This window comes from Ranitomeya variabilis, chromosome 3 (genome assembly GCF_051348905.1).
Source record: "Ranitomeya variabilis isolate aRanVar5 chromosome 3, aRanVar5.hap1, whole genome shotgun sequence".
Classification (NCBI taxonomy): Eukaryota; Metazoa; Chordata; class Amphibia; order Anura; family Dendrobatidae; genus Ranitomeya; species Ranitomeya variabilis.
The window spans coordinates 102,895,557-102,913,733 of record NC_135234.1 but is presented as its reverse complement, the minus strand read 5'-3'; the positions used below and the strand labels follow the sequence as shown (position 1 = coordinate 102,913,733).

Sequence of the window (18,177 nt, the reverse complement as noted above, 5' to 3'; positions counted from 1 at the left end):
ATACATACAAATACACTATGTGATGCCGCAGTAGCATCGTACGCAGTGAAGAGGCAGTGACCCACAAAGTTCAAACACAAAAGTCTCTTTAATGTTTAATGTTATCTTCACACAGAAAAGGTTCCAGTCCACACAAATGCTTATAACTTCAGTGCATATAACTACAGTGCATATTATCAGTGTTCAACCCACACCAGTTCATCTCGTCTCAGTGCCCGTTTCATAGCACTACACATCATTCGGCTTTAGATTGCAGTCCCTTAACAGGCCGAACTGCCGTTTGTCCAGTTTCCTTGGGCCACCGCACGCCATATTAAAATCCCCAAACACACAGCTTTACATGTTGCAGACACTACACACGCCAGTCCTCCTCTGACTAGTTCCCGTGGGTGCCCTGCATCACTGTATCACAGTCTCTCTACTCACACAGCTGTACACAGCCCAGGATATCCTATGGATAGCAGTCGGGCACCATATCCACCTGTTTGCAATCATTACCCATGCCAGTCCTCTTTCAGGCCCATGACATCCACCTCTGGGCACAGGACTGTTCACATCCGAGAGCAGTACCATGGACGACTTGCATTGCTGTATACGAAGCGGGTGCCAGGCTATTCACCTGCCCTGGGTGCTGGCTCCGCTGGTCTGTGCGTCCATGCACTCAGCCAGCGTTCTGCAGGCCTCGGCTCTGCACACCAGTACACACCAGACTGACACTGACTTTGCACCTCACACCTGACACACCCATACCTCTTACTGCAGGGCTTTTAAACACACAAACCTGTGGCCTCCAGCCACATGGAAAACCCGGACCGAAAATCTGTGACTCCCATGCATACCTATGGACGTCACCCGTCTCCATACACAACCTAGGGAGAACACACAGCGACCCCTACCTGTGACACGAGTCACTACCTCACATTGCAATCACAGCTACACCTGCGACTCCCATGCACACCTATGGCCTTCATATGCCTCTGTGCGCATTCTGGGGGAGCACAAACCATGCCCCTTAGCTGTATCAGGGGTCACTGCCTCACATATGAACGGGGGAGGATACCTGTGGGTTTGAACACTTGTTACCCCATATGGGCGCGAGATAGGGCATCCGTATGACCCTGTGACATCCCCGCCCAAAACAACATTTTCAGTTTCTCCTGCCAATACCTCTAGGGGAACCTATCAGGATTACACTCTGACCCTAATTTGGCGACCCCTATGGCAGGTATCTCAACATTTTCGGGTTCTTCGCCCGACCGAGTACAGAAACACATTCTCTGCTGCTTCCGCTGCAACTGCAGCGCCTCTTGCTGCTGCTAGAACTGTAGCTCCTGCTGCAGAACCTCTTGCTGCGCAGACTTCATGGACCGTTGATCCACAGCAAATCTTCGTAACCCCACCGAGTTACCGCCAGAAGCCTTCAATCTTCGTGGCCCCACCGAGCCACAGCAAGCTGTTTGGAAAAAAAATTTCCAGCAGATTTTGCACAACGCTATGCAGTACGCTTTGGGGTACGCCTCAGTTCACACTGCCCGCATTCTCTACCATATGTAATGCTGCGGTAGTATCATACGCAGTGAAGAGGCAGTGACCCACAAAGTTCAAACACAAAAGTCTCTTTAATGTGTTACTTTACACATAAAGGTGCATACCATTTTTAGTACAAAATATCAAAGTTCATTACACACAGTTCATCTCGTCTCAGTGCCTGTTTCATAGCACTACACATCATATGGCTTTAGATTGCAGTCCCTAAACAGGCCGGACTTCCCTTTGTCCAGTTTCCCTGGACAACCGCACGCCACATTAAAGTCTCCAAACACACAGCTTTACATATTGCAGACACTACACACACCAGCCCTCCTCTGACTAGTTCCCATGGGTGTTCTGCATCGCTGTATCATAGACTTTCTACTCACACAGCCGTACACAGCCCAGGATATCCTTCGGATAGCAGCAGGGCACCATATCCACCTGTTTGCAATCGTTACACATGCTAGTCCTCTTTGAGGCACAGGACTGTCCACATCCAAGACCAGTACCATGGACGACTTGCATCGCTGTATATGGTCCGAGTGCCAGGCTATTCAGCTGCCCTGGGTGCTGGCTCCGCTGGACTGTGCCTCCATTTACTCAGCCAGCGCTCTGCAGGCCTCAGCTCTGCACACCAGCACACACCAGACTGACACTGACTTGCACCACACCTGACACACCCATACCCCGTACTGCAGGGCTTTTAACACACAAACCTGTGGCCTTCAGCCACATGGAAAACCTGGACCGGAAATCCACGACTCCCATGCACACCTATGGACTTCATCGGTCTTCATGCACAACCTGGGGAGAACACACAGTGACTACAACCTGTGACACGAGTCACTACCTCACATTGCAATCACAGCTACACCTGTGACTCCCATGCTCCCTATAGCCTTCATATGCCTCTGTGCGCATTCTGGGGAGCACAAACAGCGCCCCCTAGCTGTAACATGGGTCACTGCCTCACAACACATAAACAATACAACATATTCAGTGTGTGTGTATATAAGATATCTTCTTGTCAATCCCATATGGGTTAACATCTATACCCCATTAGTCGCCTGTACCCCTATAAATTTGGCATTGCCCTCATTGTTGTGATATGGCCATTTTTTATACTGAGCATTTTTCACCTTTTTTATATATTTAATAAGTTATTTGAATACAGTAGTCTCCTGCGCGTATTTGTATTTTTTTTTCTTTTGTATGATATCAAAGGATTTCATATAGCTTTTTTTAAAGATTTTTATGCAAACTGCCTGTTATGTGAAATAAAAAAAGAAGAAATAGAGAATTTCTGAACTTCTATCACTATTCCTAGACCCACTGACATGAATGGGTGATTGTGATCGGCAGGTCTCCTTTATATTTTATTTATTTTTTGTGAACAATTGGATGGCAAAATTAAAAACATACATGGGAACATGCCCATAGAGTATATTGGGCACTAGTTCTATCTATAAGAAAAAAATGGACAGAACATGAAAATAAAACATAAATGTGTGAATGGGGCCTAAAATTCAGAAATTCAAGGGAACTATTTCTCAGAGTATTAATTCAGTATGATGCAGTGGCGTAACTTGAAACTCATGGGCTCCGATGAGAAAGCTCCAACGGGGCCCCCAAATATTTTAAATCTTTAATAGCAATAGTCTTTTTCTATAGGCCAAAGGGACGTTTAGGCTTTTCTAGGCTCCAGGGCCCAGGTGCGATTGCAACCCCTGCACCTGTTGTAGTTATACCCCTGGTATGACGGCAGCCCTGAGCCTAATTTTGAATGAAACCGGACAATCCCTTTAATTTATTATGAGAAGCCGCTAAAAATCAGGAGAGTTGTCACATCTGCGATCTGCTCAGGAAATGTTTTCCATACATGCGACAGACAGCTGGGAAGCAGGCAGCGACATTGTAATTTGCTAACAAATCACACTGCACAATATGAAGTGTCTGGATCTGTACAATTTATGTCTTCACGTATGTCACCAGATGTGCCATGTATGCCATCATTATAGACCAGACCATCACACATGCCACTGGTATCTCCCAAATGGAGCAAAAAGTCATCAAAGGGTCAAAACAAATCTCCTAATTTCCGAGAGGAAAGAAGCAATCACTTAATGAAGACGTCACAGGGTAGAATTTCATTGAAAGAGTCCAAAACAGATAAACATAATCCGGGAGAAAACGAATCTCCAGGGAACAATTAATTGTATCAGAAGCGGCAAGAAGCATCTGAAATGTAAAATACCCATTTATTCTCCCAAATAAGAAGACAATGCATTATGGAAGGAATTAGCATGTCTCCTATGACCCGGCACAATATTTGGATGACGAGGGCTCATACATAATTCACACAAGTTATGTTACAGCCTGTGCCTTAGGCAAATCTCCCAGCCTCCAGCGCCAATTATGCACAATTGTAATGTCATATACAGCATGCTGCATGGATTATTATGTTACCGTTCACATTATCGTCAGCTTAAAGTGTTGGAGTATTTAGCAGATGTGGAAACTACATCTGAACATATCGGCCTATGTTGTGTAACACAATGATCAGCGCCTTAACAGATGTACCACAAGGATACTAATGTTTAGCCGGGTCGCTCCAGTGTTTGCTGGGTGATCCGAAAGTCACTACTCAATTTAAGTTTATGAGAGCTAGAACGAAGCAAGAATGGGGATCCCATAGACTTACACAGAGTTGGTGAGTGACCATTACTTCTGACTTCTGGACAGCCAGAAGTTGCGGTAACAAGATAGATGTGCAGGCCTGGTAGAACAGAAGACGGTGGCTGCTGAGTATAATACTAAAGTCAGGGAATTTAGATTAGTGGCACCACTCCAGCGCTGAAATAAAAAAAAGATTGCTGGAGTGGTGATTTAAAGGGAATAAGTCATCAGAAGATTAACTGTTTAAATCAGGTTTCTATGTTTTATCTTCCTTGTAAAGCTCTGAAATACGTGATTCAGATGGAACCCCCAGAAGATTCCCTATAATGAGGCAAATGGAGGCACGGTGGACGCCGTCAGGCCTATTTACGCGTCCATAAAAGTGCAGCCGGCCACAGTTTTGTACACTTCTGAAAAGAAAGACACCGATGAACATAGGCCAGACTAAGTCCAGAGTAACTCTGCTGCCTCATTATAGTGAATGGATCCCTCGGGGGTTTCATCTGAATCATGTCACTCAGAGATTTAGATGCAAGGTGTGCCCAGCGTAGAGCGCAGGATAAATGTCATCCCAAACGTTATGTAAAATGGTCACACTAAAAGCTTCAACTCAATACACAAAAAAAGCAAGCCTCCGCTCAGGTTCGTCGTCTGTTAACAGAAATATAGGGGGCTTCCAAGTAACTGGTGTACAAAGGCTCTGGAAAAGTGAAATTGCTCCTCACCCTCCAAAAGAAATTCCGCAAATTCTCTGCTCCCAAATCCAAATGTCCCTCCATTCTGAGCCCCAGCGTGCCTAAACCACATATAGCGTCCACATGTTTGGTATTTCTGTAGCGACGAGAGCCCGCCTAACTTACGGGTGTGTGTCTCCAGAAGCACGGGCTGGGCATAATGTACTGGGCACTACAACAGCAGTTTTCACTCAGCAACATCCACTGCTGCTTGTTTCTGGAAAATATCCATGGAGTCAAAATCGTCACTACACCTGTAGATAAATTCTCAAAGGCGTATAATTTCCAAAATGGGGTCAATTGAGGGGGGATTCTGCTCTTCTAGCACTTAGGGGCTCTGTATATGGAGTCCGCAAACTGTTCTAAGAAAATCTGCGCTCCAGGAGGCAAATAGTGCTCCGTCCCTCCTGAGTCTCTCCGTATGGCTAAGCAGTACTATACAGCCACATATGGGGTATTGTCACATTCAGTAGAAATTGTCGAACACATTTTGATGCTATTTTTACCCACTTCTTGTGTGCAAATGTAAAATCTGGAGCTAAAACTAAATTTTGGTGGTAAAAATGTAATTTTTTCTTCACTGCTCAATGGTATAAAACTCTGACACACACATGGTGTCAATATGATCACTGCACCCATAGATGAATTCTTTGAGAGGTGTAGTTTGTAAAATGGGGTCACTTATGGGGGGTGTAGAGCAGTGGTGCACTCAGGAAAAAATGGACCTCAGTTTGTTGTAAAAATTTATCCTATTAACCCATAGAAAAATTAAAAACTTGGGGCTAAAACAACATTTTAGTGGTAAAAATGTAATTTATTCTTTCTTCACGGCTTAATGGTATAACAGTCTGTGAGGTACATGTGGTGTCAATATGATCACTGCACTCCTAGATTAATTAATTGGGGAGTGTAGTTTGTAAAATAAGTTCACATATGGGGGCTTTCTGTTGTTCTGGCACCCTTGGGGCCCTGCCAATGTACAATGGCACCCTCAAACCATTCCAGGAAAATCTGAACTCCAAAATGGCTCTTCTTCCCTTCTGAGTTTTGCACTGTGCCTCAAAAGTAGTTTTCTCCAACATATGGAGTACTCAGGAGAAATTGCACAACAAATTGCAAAATCTTCTGTTACCCATGTGAAAATGCAAAATTTGGGGCTAAAAAACATTTTTTTGTGGAGAAAATTTGATTTTTTTTTTAATTTTCACTGCTCAACGTAAGAAAACTTCTGTGAAGCACCTGGGGGTTCAGTGTGCTCACCATAAATCTAATTAAGTTCACCGAGAGGTCTAGTTTCCAAAATGGTGCCACTTGTTGGGGATTTTCACTGTTTAGGCACATCAGGGGTTCTCCAAACCTGGTATTCTCTAATTGTTCCTGCACATTTCCCTTCCAAGCTCTGCCGTGCACCCAAACAGTTGTTTTCCCCCTACAAATGGAGTATCAGCATGCTCCGGAGAAATTGCACAACAAATTTTGGGTTCCATTTTTTTCCTATTATTCTATAAATAAAAAAATTGGATATAAAGTAAACTTTTTTGTGAAAAGTTAAATGTTCATTTTTTTCCACATTCCAAAAATTCCTGTGAAACACCAGAAGGGTTAATACACTTCTTGAATGTGGTTTTGAGCACCTGGAGGGGTGCAGTTTCTAGAATGGTGTCACTTTTAGGTATTTTCTGTCATATAGACCTCTCAAAGTCACTTTAAATGTGCGGAGGTCCCTAAAAAAATGATTTTGTAAATTTTGCTGGAAAAAGGAGAAATCGCTGGTCAACTTTTAACCCTTAGGGCTTGTTCACACTTTTCAGATTTTGCTGCGGATTTTTCCGCAGCGGATTTGGAAAAACCGCAGTGCAAAACCGCTGCGGTTTTCACTGCGGATTTTCCTGCGGTTTCTTCTGCGGATTCCTCTGCGGGTTTTCAACAGCACTTTCCTATTGGTGCATGTTGAAAACCGCTGCGGAATCCGCAGAAAGAAGTCACATGCTCCTTTTTTTCCGCAGCAATTCCGCGCGGTTTTTAAAGGGATTTTCCGCAAAGTGGGCACAGCGGTTTTTGTTTTCCGTAGGGTAACATTGTACTGTACCCTGCATGGAAAACTGCTGCGGATCCGCAGCAAAAACCGCAAAGTGTGAACATAGCCTTAAAACTTCCTAACAAAAAAATGTTTGTTTCAAAAATTGTGTTGATGTGAAGTAGACATGTGGGAAATGTTATTTATTAACTATTTTATGTGACATATCTCTGGGCAGAAGAATTCAAAGTTTGAAAATTGCAACATTTTCCTTTTTTTTCTCACAAATAAACGCAAGTCGTGTCAAAGAGATTTTACCACTATCACGAAATACAATATGTCATGAAAAAAAACAATCTCAGTATCAGTGGGATACGTTGAAGAGTTCCAGAGTTATTACCTCAAACTGACACTAGTCAGAATTATACATTTCGAGCCCACACCAAACAGGGAGGAGTCTGACATCGGCGTACTATTACACCTGATGTCAGAAAGGGGTTAATATATAAAAAAAATCTGAAATCTTGCAGGTTTATAATGGAATCATACTTCCTGAGACTTTTCAGCAGTTTCATTATCATTACAGGCAGGATTGCAATGAAAGCATGTACAGAAAAACACAGTATCCATCATTCACTAGAGGTGGTATACAGCTCCCCTCATATGCACTGACAATTATCAAAACTGATGAGAGCGTGCTCATTACAGCAATACAATTCAGTACGGCCTGAGTCAGTCTGTTGCTTCTCATGTCCACGCGCCCAACAGGAGCAGAAGTCTCATATTAGACCGTTTCCAGTGCGAAACTGGCAAGAACTGACAACTGACCAATGCTCAGTAGAGCAGAGACTAGCCCAACCCCTGGAACGGACACCACTGATGATGCTTAGTTTCAGGATGGGGACAAAGGCGGTGGCAGTGACCGCGGCCTCTGCCCCCTGATGGCGACTCGTTTCAGTATCCCAGCATGCAATGGAATTCTCAAACGAAGCAGTGAAAAAAAATAAAGCAGTCCGTGTAGTGAGGGAACGATAATGACCTTATAATTAAAGGTATATTAGAAAAGAGATTAGATTCTGACATTAAATAGATAGGTATTTAGAATTAAACTAAATCTTAGTTGTTTCAGAATAGGAGAAGCTTTATAATTAATTTATTAATTTTTTTCAAAAATGAAAATCACTGATGGTAAAAAACTGACCAAATACTGATGAAACACGGATCCAAAACTGGGTATTTTGTGTACGAGAAAAGAAACTGTCTGAAAGAGGTTTTAAAGTGAATACATTTTAATGAATAATTTATAGATGTATCCAAAAATGGTGCCATTAAAAAAAAAAATATCCATTATGAAAAAAAAAAATCCTCAAATTGATGGAAAAATAAAAAGTTCTCCTTGTTAAAAAATGATATTTAAAAGGAAAATTGCTTAAATGCCAAAGCACAAAATGCTCCTGATACCAGAATAAGTCAGACCCGGAGGTGCTAATCAGAGACAGGGAAGCGATAAGTGTGGAGTGCGGCCTGGAATCCATATTTGATTCTTCACTGTACGCGTACACACCCGTACATTAGACCGCTGCTGCTTGCAGGCAAAATGAATCATGGAGACGGCCCTGTAAGTAGTGGCCTAGAGCCTATTGATGTAATGGGCTCCTGGAGCTTATTGATCTCGTGCGCTTCATTGCGGTGTATCTTACTAACTAGCGCACTTCTCGGGATACATTTTAATAGTCTTTTCTTTGTTCTCATCATTAGCTACAGTATATGTCGCATTTCGGAGTGAATGACCTTTACTTACAACAAGCGCCATTCCCTCGTTGTGTTGTGGAAATGTCTCCTAAGACTCCTGGGAATTTGGGGTCATTCTTCATTCCTGTTCTGCATTTATTTAACTAATTCACCATCTGCCTCCCCTAAAATACCATCTGCCCCCGTACTAGAATAGATTACTTGGTCATGCTTGAAGGCATTCACATACTTGCCCAAATTTAAAGAGGAAAAAAAAACAAAAACACATAAGAAGTTGTATAATTTCATCTGCATCTCCTGCATCCGCATTATGAATACCTGAGCCATAGTTTGCCGATGTCCAGGGTTCATGTAATACACCTTTGTATTTTATTTGTTATATGCTATTTATTGCTTACCTTGTTTGATGTATAGTATGTCCCTCTAGCTTACGTAAATGTCCCTTTCAAAAATGACCTTTTCCCCTTGGGTTTTGGAGTCTAGTAAACACGTGTAACCCCAAATGATAGGCCTGATCATTCCAAGCTAGATGTTATTATTTACACATTTGTTTTAAAGGGTTACATCTTCCAAAATGAGAAAGGGGAAAACTTAATGATTGCTAGGAGTCCGAACACTGGGATCCACATTGATCCCTAAAAATTGGGCTGTGGAACTAAGAGAATACCCAGCTTGAATGATGCAGAGGGGAACACGTTCTATGAGTGCAGCACATGACTATATCTGGCAGTCCCACAGACCATGAAGCGGAAGTTGAGCATGCTCGCCTCTTCTTCATTCAAGATGGATGTTCTCGTGGTGCCAGAATCCCATTCTAGGTATCGTTGGAGGTGCCCATGGCTGGAGCCCCATCTATCACCAAGTGATCCTTTATTCTGTAAATAACCCTATAACTGCATCAAAGAATAAGGCTAGGTTCACATCGCGTTAGTGCCATCCGTTTAACGGATCCGTTAAATGGATGCGCTAACGCTGATGCCCAAAATCTCTTTTTTTTCTAGAGGAAAGGAGCACAGCGGAAGTAAGGAAGGGACAATATTCTCAGATATCAGAGGGGGAAGAAGACTGATTCTACAGTTGTGTGAAAGTGTTTGGTGATCTGAAACATTTAGGTGTGACAAGCATGCAAAAGAATAGGAAATCAGGAAGGGGGCAAACAAGTTTAAATATTAGACAAAGATGACAAGTAATCACAAAATGCAGTTTTCAAATGAAGGCCGTTATTAAGGGAAAAAGAAATACAAACCTATTGGGCCCTGCGTGAAAAAGTGATTACCCCTAAACCTAATAACTGGTTGGGCCACCTTTAGTAGCAACAACTGCAATCAAGCGTTTGCGAAAACTGGCAATTAGTATTTTAAAGTCTCTGGCAATGAGTCTCTGGAGTAATTTTGGTCCAACTCATCTTTGCAGAATTGTCGTAATTCAGCCACATTGGAGGGTTTCCGAGAGTGAACTGTCTTTTTAAGGTCATGCCACAGCATCTCAATCGGATTAAGGTCAGGACTTTGACTAGGCCATTTCAAAGTCTTAATTTTGTTTTTCTTAAGCCATTCAGAGGTGGACTTGCTGGTGTGTTTGGATCATTGTCCTGCTGCATAACCCAAGTGCACTTTAGCTTGAGGTCACGAACAGATGGCCGGACATTCTCCTTCAGGATTTTTTGGTAGACAGCAGAATTTATGGTTCCATTTACCACAGCAAGTCTTCCAAGTCCTGAAGCAGCAAAACAGGCCCAGACCACCACACTACCACCACATTTTACTGTTGGTGTTATGTTCCTTTTCTGAAACGATGTGTTATATCTGCGCCAGATGTCACGGGACATACACCTTCCAAAAAGTTAAATTTTTGTCTCGTCAGTCCACAGAGTATGCTTCCAAAAGTCTTGGGGATCATCAAGATGTTTTTCTGGCAAAACTGATGTGAGCCTTTATGCCCTTATAGCTCAGAAGTGGTTTTCATATTGGAACTCTGCCATGCAGGCCATTTTTGCCCAGTCTCTTATGGCGGAGTCACGAACACTGACCTTAACTGAAGCAAGTGAGGCCTGCAGTTCTTTGGATGTTGTTGTGGGGTCTTTTGTGACCTCTTGGATGAGTCATCGCTGTGCACTTGGGGTAATTTTGGTTGGACGGCCACTCATGGGAAGGTTTTCCATGTTTTCACCAATTGTGAATAATGGCTCTCACTGTGGTTCGCTGAAGTCCCAAAGCTTTAGAAATGGCTTTATAACCTTTTCCAGACTGACCGATCTCAATTACTTTGTTTCTGATTTGTTCCAGAATTTCTTTATTTCGCGGCATGATGTCTAGCTTTTGAGGATCTTTTGGTCTACTTCACTTTGTCAAGCAGGTCCTATTTAAGTGATTTCTTAATGGAAAAGTAATCGGGCCTGGGTGTGGCTAAAGAATTTGAACTCTGCTTCCCAAAGATGTGATAAACCACACTTATTTTATGTTTTTATTCATATTTCACAGAGCCCTGTAGGTTTGGATTTCTTTTTCCCATAATAATAAAGACCTTCTTTTAAAAACGGCATTTTGTGTTTGTGTAATCTTTGTCAAATGTTTCAGACCACCAAACAAATTTAAATATTAAAGTGTGACAAACATGCAAAAGAATTAGAAATCAGGAAGGAGGCAAACACTTTTCACACAACTGTATTTAGGACTCATCCCATAGCAGCAAAGACCAGCAGCATAAAAAAGGAAGCAAATTAATCAGAAGATAACATATTTCTATGCTAGGAATGCTAAAAATTACTTTTAAAAATTACTAGAAAAAAAGTTGAGGTGTGTTCTGCAACACACCATTTCCCCTCGTCCCCACCATTCAGTAATTTGGGCCATACATACATACAAGCAAAAACAATAAGGTCTCATTCAGACATCTATAAATCATGCACGTAGCTTTCAGGGACAGAATATCCATATGATCAACGGGTCTGCTCACATGTCCCCATTCATTTTTTGTGGACACATGAACATCTCCTTTTTTGATACGAGTCATGGATCACAATTACCCATACAAGTTTATGGGTCCATATAAAATCACTGACAGCTCATATTACATTTCATGTGCAGCACGTGATTAATACTGCAGTGGATTGGAGAAGCTTTGTAATTTATATAATTTTTTCATATTAAAAAACCCCTAATGGTAAAAACTGGCACATTGATCAAAATCTGATGAAAATTGGACCTTTTTTAAGACACCAAAAACATCACTTAAACCGTTTTTTCCCAGCACTTGAGTGGTGCATCTAATGTGAGGACCCTGCCCGCGGTCTCATATTCAACTCCTTCGTCTTCACCTTTTTTCAGCGCCACTCCAGTCCTTAAACGCCATCTACTGACTGCAGCTTCTGATTGGCCGGAAGCCAGAAGTTTAGTCACAAGCTCTGGATGCAAGTCCAAAAGAGCCAGAACGAGGCGCTCATAGATTTGCATTGAACAGTGACCGACCTCCAACTCCTTCCAGCAAACACTGGAGCGATCCGGCAGGTCATAAACTGCTGAAGACCGATGGGAGAGGAGGCGATAGAAGGGGAAGACGGCAGCAGGTAAGTATAAGACTAGGGGCAGGGACCTTAGATTTAAAGCATCTCTCCAGAGGTAGAATAAAGAAAACCGCTGGAGCGGTGCTTTAAGTGTGAATGAGGCCTACGAGGGATATATGAAATGTATTGTCCTTCTACATCAGATATCTAAAATTAATGAAAATGATCTCAGTGCATCACTGAGGCTTCACACTCCATGGTAAACAAATTAATGGAGGGATTTTATTCCCCTGTCTCACAAGATGTACAAACAGAATATTCAACTAGCGTCTCTTGGCATCAGCTGCTCTTCTCACAGCCATACGCTTTGTTTTGTGGTTGTGCTAATTGATCTGGGTGGGAGTATCATGAATTCAATGGCAGCCTTAACAAAGGCAGACACCGTGAAAGAACCTACTACGAGGAGTAAAAAGCTGTTTAAGTTTTTTTTTTAATGTGTGTCAGACCATTAAGAGAATCACAGAGGTTCATTGTCCAGGCAAATAATTCCCGCTCTAGCTCAGACTCCGATTCAATAATGAGACTTTCATTATTTTATTTAGCCGAGAGAATTACACACTCGATACGGTTTTCTCACTTACTGTTTTATATTATGGTCTAAGGGCAATGCTATTATGGCAATTAACCCCATAAAGAGAAAATCTGTCTCCATGTTTTTGCTGATACATGTGAGAAAAGCATGATGTAGGGTCAGAGACTCTGATTTCAGTTATGCATCACTTATTAGGCTGCTTGCTGTATTTAAAAAAAAAAATCACTTATCTACTGCAGATCTAACAGTTCTCTGAATGCTGAGCTCTCTATAACCCATCCACAACACTGATTGACAGTTTCTGCCTATGCGCTGTGTACACAGAAAGCTGCCAATCAGTGTTGGGGACAGAGATACACAGAGCTCGGCAGAATGGGGCACTTTTATCCACTTTAGAATGGAGTGGTAATGCATATGATCAACCGTTGCTCCATTCATTCACTCCCTATCGGCTTTTTTGCACTTTTTCAGCGGTACCATATAAAGTGAATGGAGTGGCGTTCCGACATGCACACTGCTTCTCCATTCTCAGCCTGGCGGGGGGAATAAACTTAATTTTCTCCCAGCAGTGGGGTTCTCAGTGCAAGCACCAGGCAGATTAAGAATGCTATTAGTCTGCAGATAAACCTCATATCTGTAGGTTAATAGCGTTTTTTTTTTTTTTTACATGACAGGTTCCCTTTAAATGCCAACGTTCTAGCTGATCTCTTGAGCCAGCTCAATACGCCCGCACGACCTGGAAGACGTATTCTTACGTCATGGAGTGTCAAGGGGTAAAAGTGGACCTGACGGTTTCCTGACCTGTTTATTTTAGTAAATGCATTTATATTCCTCACGAAATAATTTTGGATAATGTTTTCACAAACAGACATTACCGGTTGGGGCATAGCATTGCCCCCAGTGAGTAGGACTTTCCATGAAATCACATCCACTTTACTTAAACTGTTAAAACGAAGCAGATTTTCTGCACAGAAAAATGCAGTTGAAAAAACGGAGGTTTTACCCTACATGTGAACATGGATCGGGATTCATCAAGACCGGCATGAACAAAACCGTTCTTGATGAGGGGACGCTCCTGAGTCCTGATTCATTATATCTCTTATTGAATCTGGCACGTCTGGAAAGTGACACAAATCACTCCAGTTGGTGAAACTGGGGTAAAAATGTAAAGGTCGCAACATTTTTGTGCAGCCCCGTGTAGCGACTTATCAAAGTGTTTTACGACAGATTTCTGGTGAAAACTCTTTGAAGAATCAGGGCCATGGCCTAAAGGTTCTTTTGTTATTTTATGCCATTTCCACAATTTAGCCATTTTTCTGCCGATCTTGGAAAGCTCCATTAACTACCGTAAATACCATCCCCATATACTACACATGCCACCTATACGGTATACCTATACCATCACACATCTAGGCAGCAGTGTAGCACGCATTTGGATAAATCACGGCATACATTCAGAACTCATTGGAATCTGGCACCAGGTTTTTCCTATGTAATCTGAGAGTATATTTCAGCAAAAAGGTTCCTATCAATCAAATATTTGCTGCAGCACGGATAAATATTAGTAGGGGGTCTAAAATCTAACTTTTATTGTGATCATATAAAACCAGGGGAATATACAGTCATGGCCAAAAGTATTCACACCTCTGCAATTCTGTCAGATAATACTCAGTTTCTTCCTCAAAATGATTGCAAACACAAATTCTTTGGTATTATTATCTTCATTTAATTTGTCTTAACTGAAAAACCACAAAAGGGAATGAAGCAAAAAGCAAAACATTGATCATTTCACACAAAACTCAAAAAATGGGCCAGACAAAAGTATTGGCACCCTCAGCCTAATACTTGGTTGCACAACCTTTAGCCAAAATAACTGCGACCGTTGCTTCCGGTAATCATCAATGAGTTTCTTACAATGCTCTGCTGGAATTTTAGACCATTCTTCTTTGGCAAACTGCTCCGGGTCCCTGATATTTGAAGGGTGCCTTCTCCAAACTGCCATTTTTAGATCTCTCCACAGGTATTCTATGGGATTCAGGTCTGGACTCATTGCTGGCCACCTTAGAAGTCTCCAGTGCTTTCTCTCAAACCATTTTCTAGTGCTTTTTGAAGTGTGTTTTGGGTCATTGTCCTGCTGGAAGACCCATGACCTCTGAGGGAGACCCAGCTTTCTCACACTGGGCCCCCTACATTATGCTGCAAAATTTGTTGGTAGGCTTCAGACTTCATAATGCCATGCACACGGTCAAGCAGTCCAGTGCCAGAGGCAGCAAAGCAACCCCAAAACATTAGGGAACCTCCGCCATGTTTGACTGTAGGGACCGTGTTCTTTTCTTTGAATGCCTCTTTTTTTCTCCTGTAAACCCTATGTTGATGCCTTTGCCCAAAAAGCTCTACTTTTGTCTCATCTGACCAGAGAACATTCTTCTATAACGTTTTAGGCTTTTTCAGGTAAGTTTTGGCAAATTCCAGCCTGGCTTTTTTATGTCTCGGGGTAAGAAGTGGGGTCTTCCTGGGTCTCCTACCATACAGTCCCTTTTCATTCAGACGCCGATGGATAGTAGGGGTTGACACTGTTGTACCCTCGGACTGCAGGGAGCTTGAATTTGTTTGGATGTTAGTCGAGGTTCTTTATCCAACATCCGCACAATCTTGAGTTGAAATCTCTTGTCAATTTTTCTTTTCCGTCCACATCTAGGGAGGTTAGCCACAGTGCCATGGGCTTTAAACTTTTTGATGACACTGCGCACAGTAGACACAGGAACATTCAGGTCTTTGGAGATGGACTTGTAGCCTTGAGATTGCTCATGCTTCCTCACAATTTGGTTTCTCAAGTCCTCAGACAGTTCTTTGGTCTTCTTTCTTTTCTCCATGCTCAATGTGGTACACACAGGGACACAGGACAGAGGTTGAGTCAACTTTAATCCATGTCAACTGGCTGCAAGTGTGATTTAGTTATTGCCAACACCTGTTAGGTGCCACAGGTAAGTTACAGGTGCTGTTAATTACACAAATTAGAGAAGCATCACATGATTTTTCGAACGGTGCCAATACTTTTGTCCACCCCCTTTTTTATGTTTGGTGTGGAATTATATCCAATTTGGCTTTAGGACAATTCTTTTTGTGTTTTTTTCATTTAAGACAAATTAAATGAAGATAATAATACCAAAGAATTTGTGTTTGCAATCATTTTCAGGAAGAAACTGAATATTATCTGACAGAATTGCAGGAGTGTGAATACTTTTGGCCATGACTGTATCAAAATAGACAACACCACAAAGAAAAAGTACTCAACATTTCATAAGGAAAAAAGAAAATGGTTTGTTCTCACCCCTTCAGGCCATCCCAGGTAGTAACGGAGAGTTCGGGGGAGGGATATATGTGCTAATAAGGCTACCCTGTTGTGCCCCATGCAGATCTACTGTTCTCACAATGACAGTCCCCAAGTATGATCCTTTCCTAGAAAGTGTCCCTTAGTTCCCTCCCGACGCATTTCATCCACCGAGCAACATGGATTCATCAGGGAGAACCATAGAACAGTCATCGGCGACTAGAATTTTTTTGGGTTCCCCAATAGTGGGGAACCCTATTCTGTCTGCAGAGTGCTGCACAACGTAGTCACAGTAAAGGGTGACTAAATTACGCAGCACTCTGCAGACAGAATAGGATTCCTCACTATTGGGGTACCCAAAAAAAATTCTACCGCTATTTAGCGCATATATCCCTCCCCCAAACTCTCCATTACCACTTGGGATGGCCAGCTCCAGATAGTTAAGGGGTGAGACCAAACTTTTTTTTTCACTTATGTGTACTGATGAACTATTGAGTGCTTTTTCTTTGTGGTATTGTCTTTTTTGATATATTCCCCTGTTTTTATATGATCACAATAAAAGTTAGGTTTTAAAAGCCCTACTAATATCTATCCTTTCTGCTGCTAGTAATCAGAGAGTAGCATGATGGAGGGGCAGAGACACTGATTCCGGCAGTAAGTCACTTAGGCCACATACACACATTCAGTATTTGGTCAGTATTTTACATCAGTATTTGTAAGCCAAAACCAGGAGTGGAACAATCAGAATAAAAGTATAATAAAAACACGTCACCACTTCTGTATTTATCACCCGCTTCAAGTTCTGGTTTACAAATACTGATGTAAAAAACTCACTAAATACTCAACGTGTACACGTGGCCTCACTGGTCAGCCTGGTGTAGTTTTCATGCAGTAACACTTTTCTCTGCTACAGACTTAGCAGTGCTGTGAATGCTGAGCCATGTATAACTGTTGTGAAATTGGATTTTGGGCTCCCCCGGTGGCCACTGGTGGAATTGAACTGGTGTGCATCATCCTCTCTGTTCACCTGTTTCCATCAGGATGTGGGAGTCGCTATTTAGCCTTGCTCCTCTGTCACTTCCATGCCGGTCAACATTGTAATCAGAAGCCTTTCTGTGCATGTTCCTGCTGCTAGACAACTCCCAGCTAAGTTGGACTTTAGTCCTTGTTTGTTTTTGCATTTTGTTCCAGTTCACAGCTGTAGTTTCGTTTCTGTGTCTGGAAAGCTCTTGTGATCTGAAATTGCCACTCTGATGTTATGAGTTAATACTAGAGTCTTAAAGTAATTTCAGGATGTGTTTTGATAGGGTTTTCAGCTGACCATGAAAGTGCTCTTTCTGTCTTCCTGCTATCTAGTAAGCGGACCTCAATTTTGCTAAACCTATTTTCATACTACGTTTGTCATTTCATCTAAAATCACCGCCAATATTTGTGGGGGCCTCTGTCTGCCTTTCGGGGAAATTTCTCTAGAGGTGAGCCAGGACTATATTTTCCTCTGCCAGGATTAGTTAGTCCTCCGGCCGGCGCTGGGCGTCTAGGGATAAAACGCAGGCTACGCTACCCGGCTACTGTTAGTTGTGTGGCAGGATTAGTTCATGGTCAGTTTAGTTTCCATCCTTCCAAGAGCTAGTTCTTATGTTTGCTGGGCTATGTTCTCTTGCCATTGAGAACCATAACATATAACCCGCCCACATCACTGATTGGCAGCTTTCTCTGCACCCTGTATATTAATAGAATGCTGCTAATCAATGATGGGGGGAGGGGTTCTACAGAACAGTTGACTAAGAGGCACGAGACATCTAGTCCTGGAGTGAATCTCCTGCTGAAAAAACACTGATTCTTATTAAAACAGCAAAACACATCCTAGTAAGTGATACATCGCTGGAATCCCACTCTCAGTCCCTACCTATATCATGGTTCTCACAGATAAAATAGCAAAAACAGACTGATAGATTCAGCGTTGGACTGGAGCACCTTGGGCCCACCAGAGAAAATCATTCTTGGGGCCCACTATGTAGCTACATAGAAATAAATTCAAGA

The 18,177-nt window shown here is 42.3% G+C and overlaps 1 protein-coding gene across 2 annotated transcripts in view; it reads right to left on the bottom strand.

Moving 5' to 3' along the window:
• Window positions 1-18,177, bottom strand: part of SH2B2 (SH2B adaptor protein 2) — a 137,068-nt gene that overhangs the window by 29,654 nt on the left and 89,237 nt on the right. The window contains exon 1 of one of the 2 annotated variants that reach the window (XM_077294439.1): window positions 499-588. The exons of the other annotated variant lie outside the window; for it this stretch is intronic. Within the exon in view, the coding sequence (XP_077150554.1) occupies window positions 499-573 (75 nt within the window). The 5' untranslated portion in view covers window positions 574-588. Of the gene's footprint in view, window positions 1-498; window positions 589-18,177 lie in introns of those variants that run through there. 2 annotated transcript variants of the gene reach the window in all.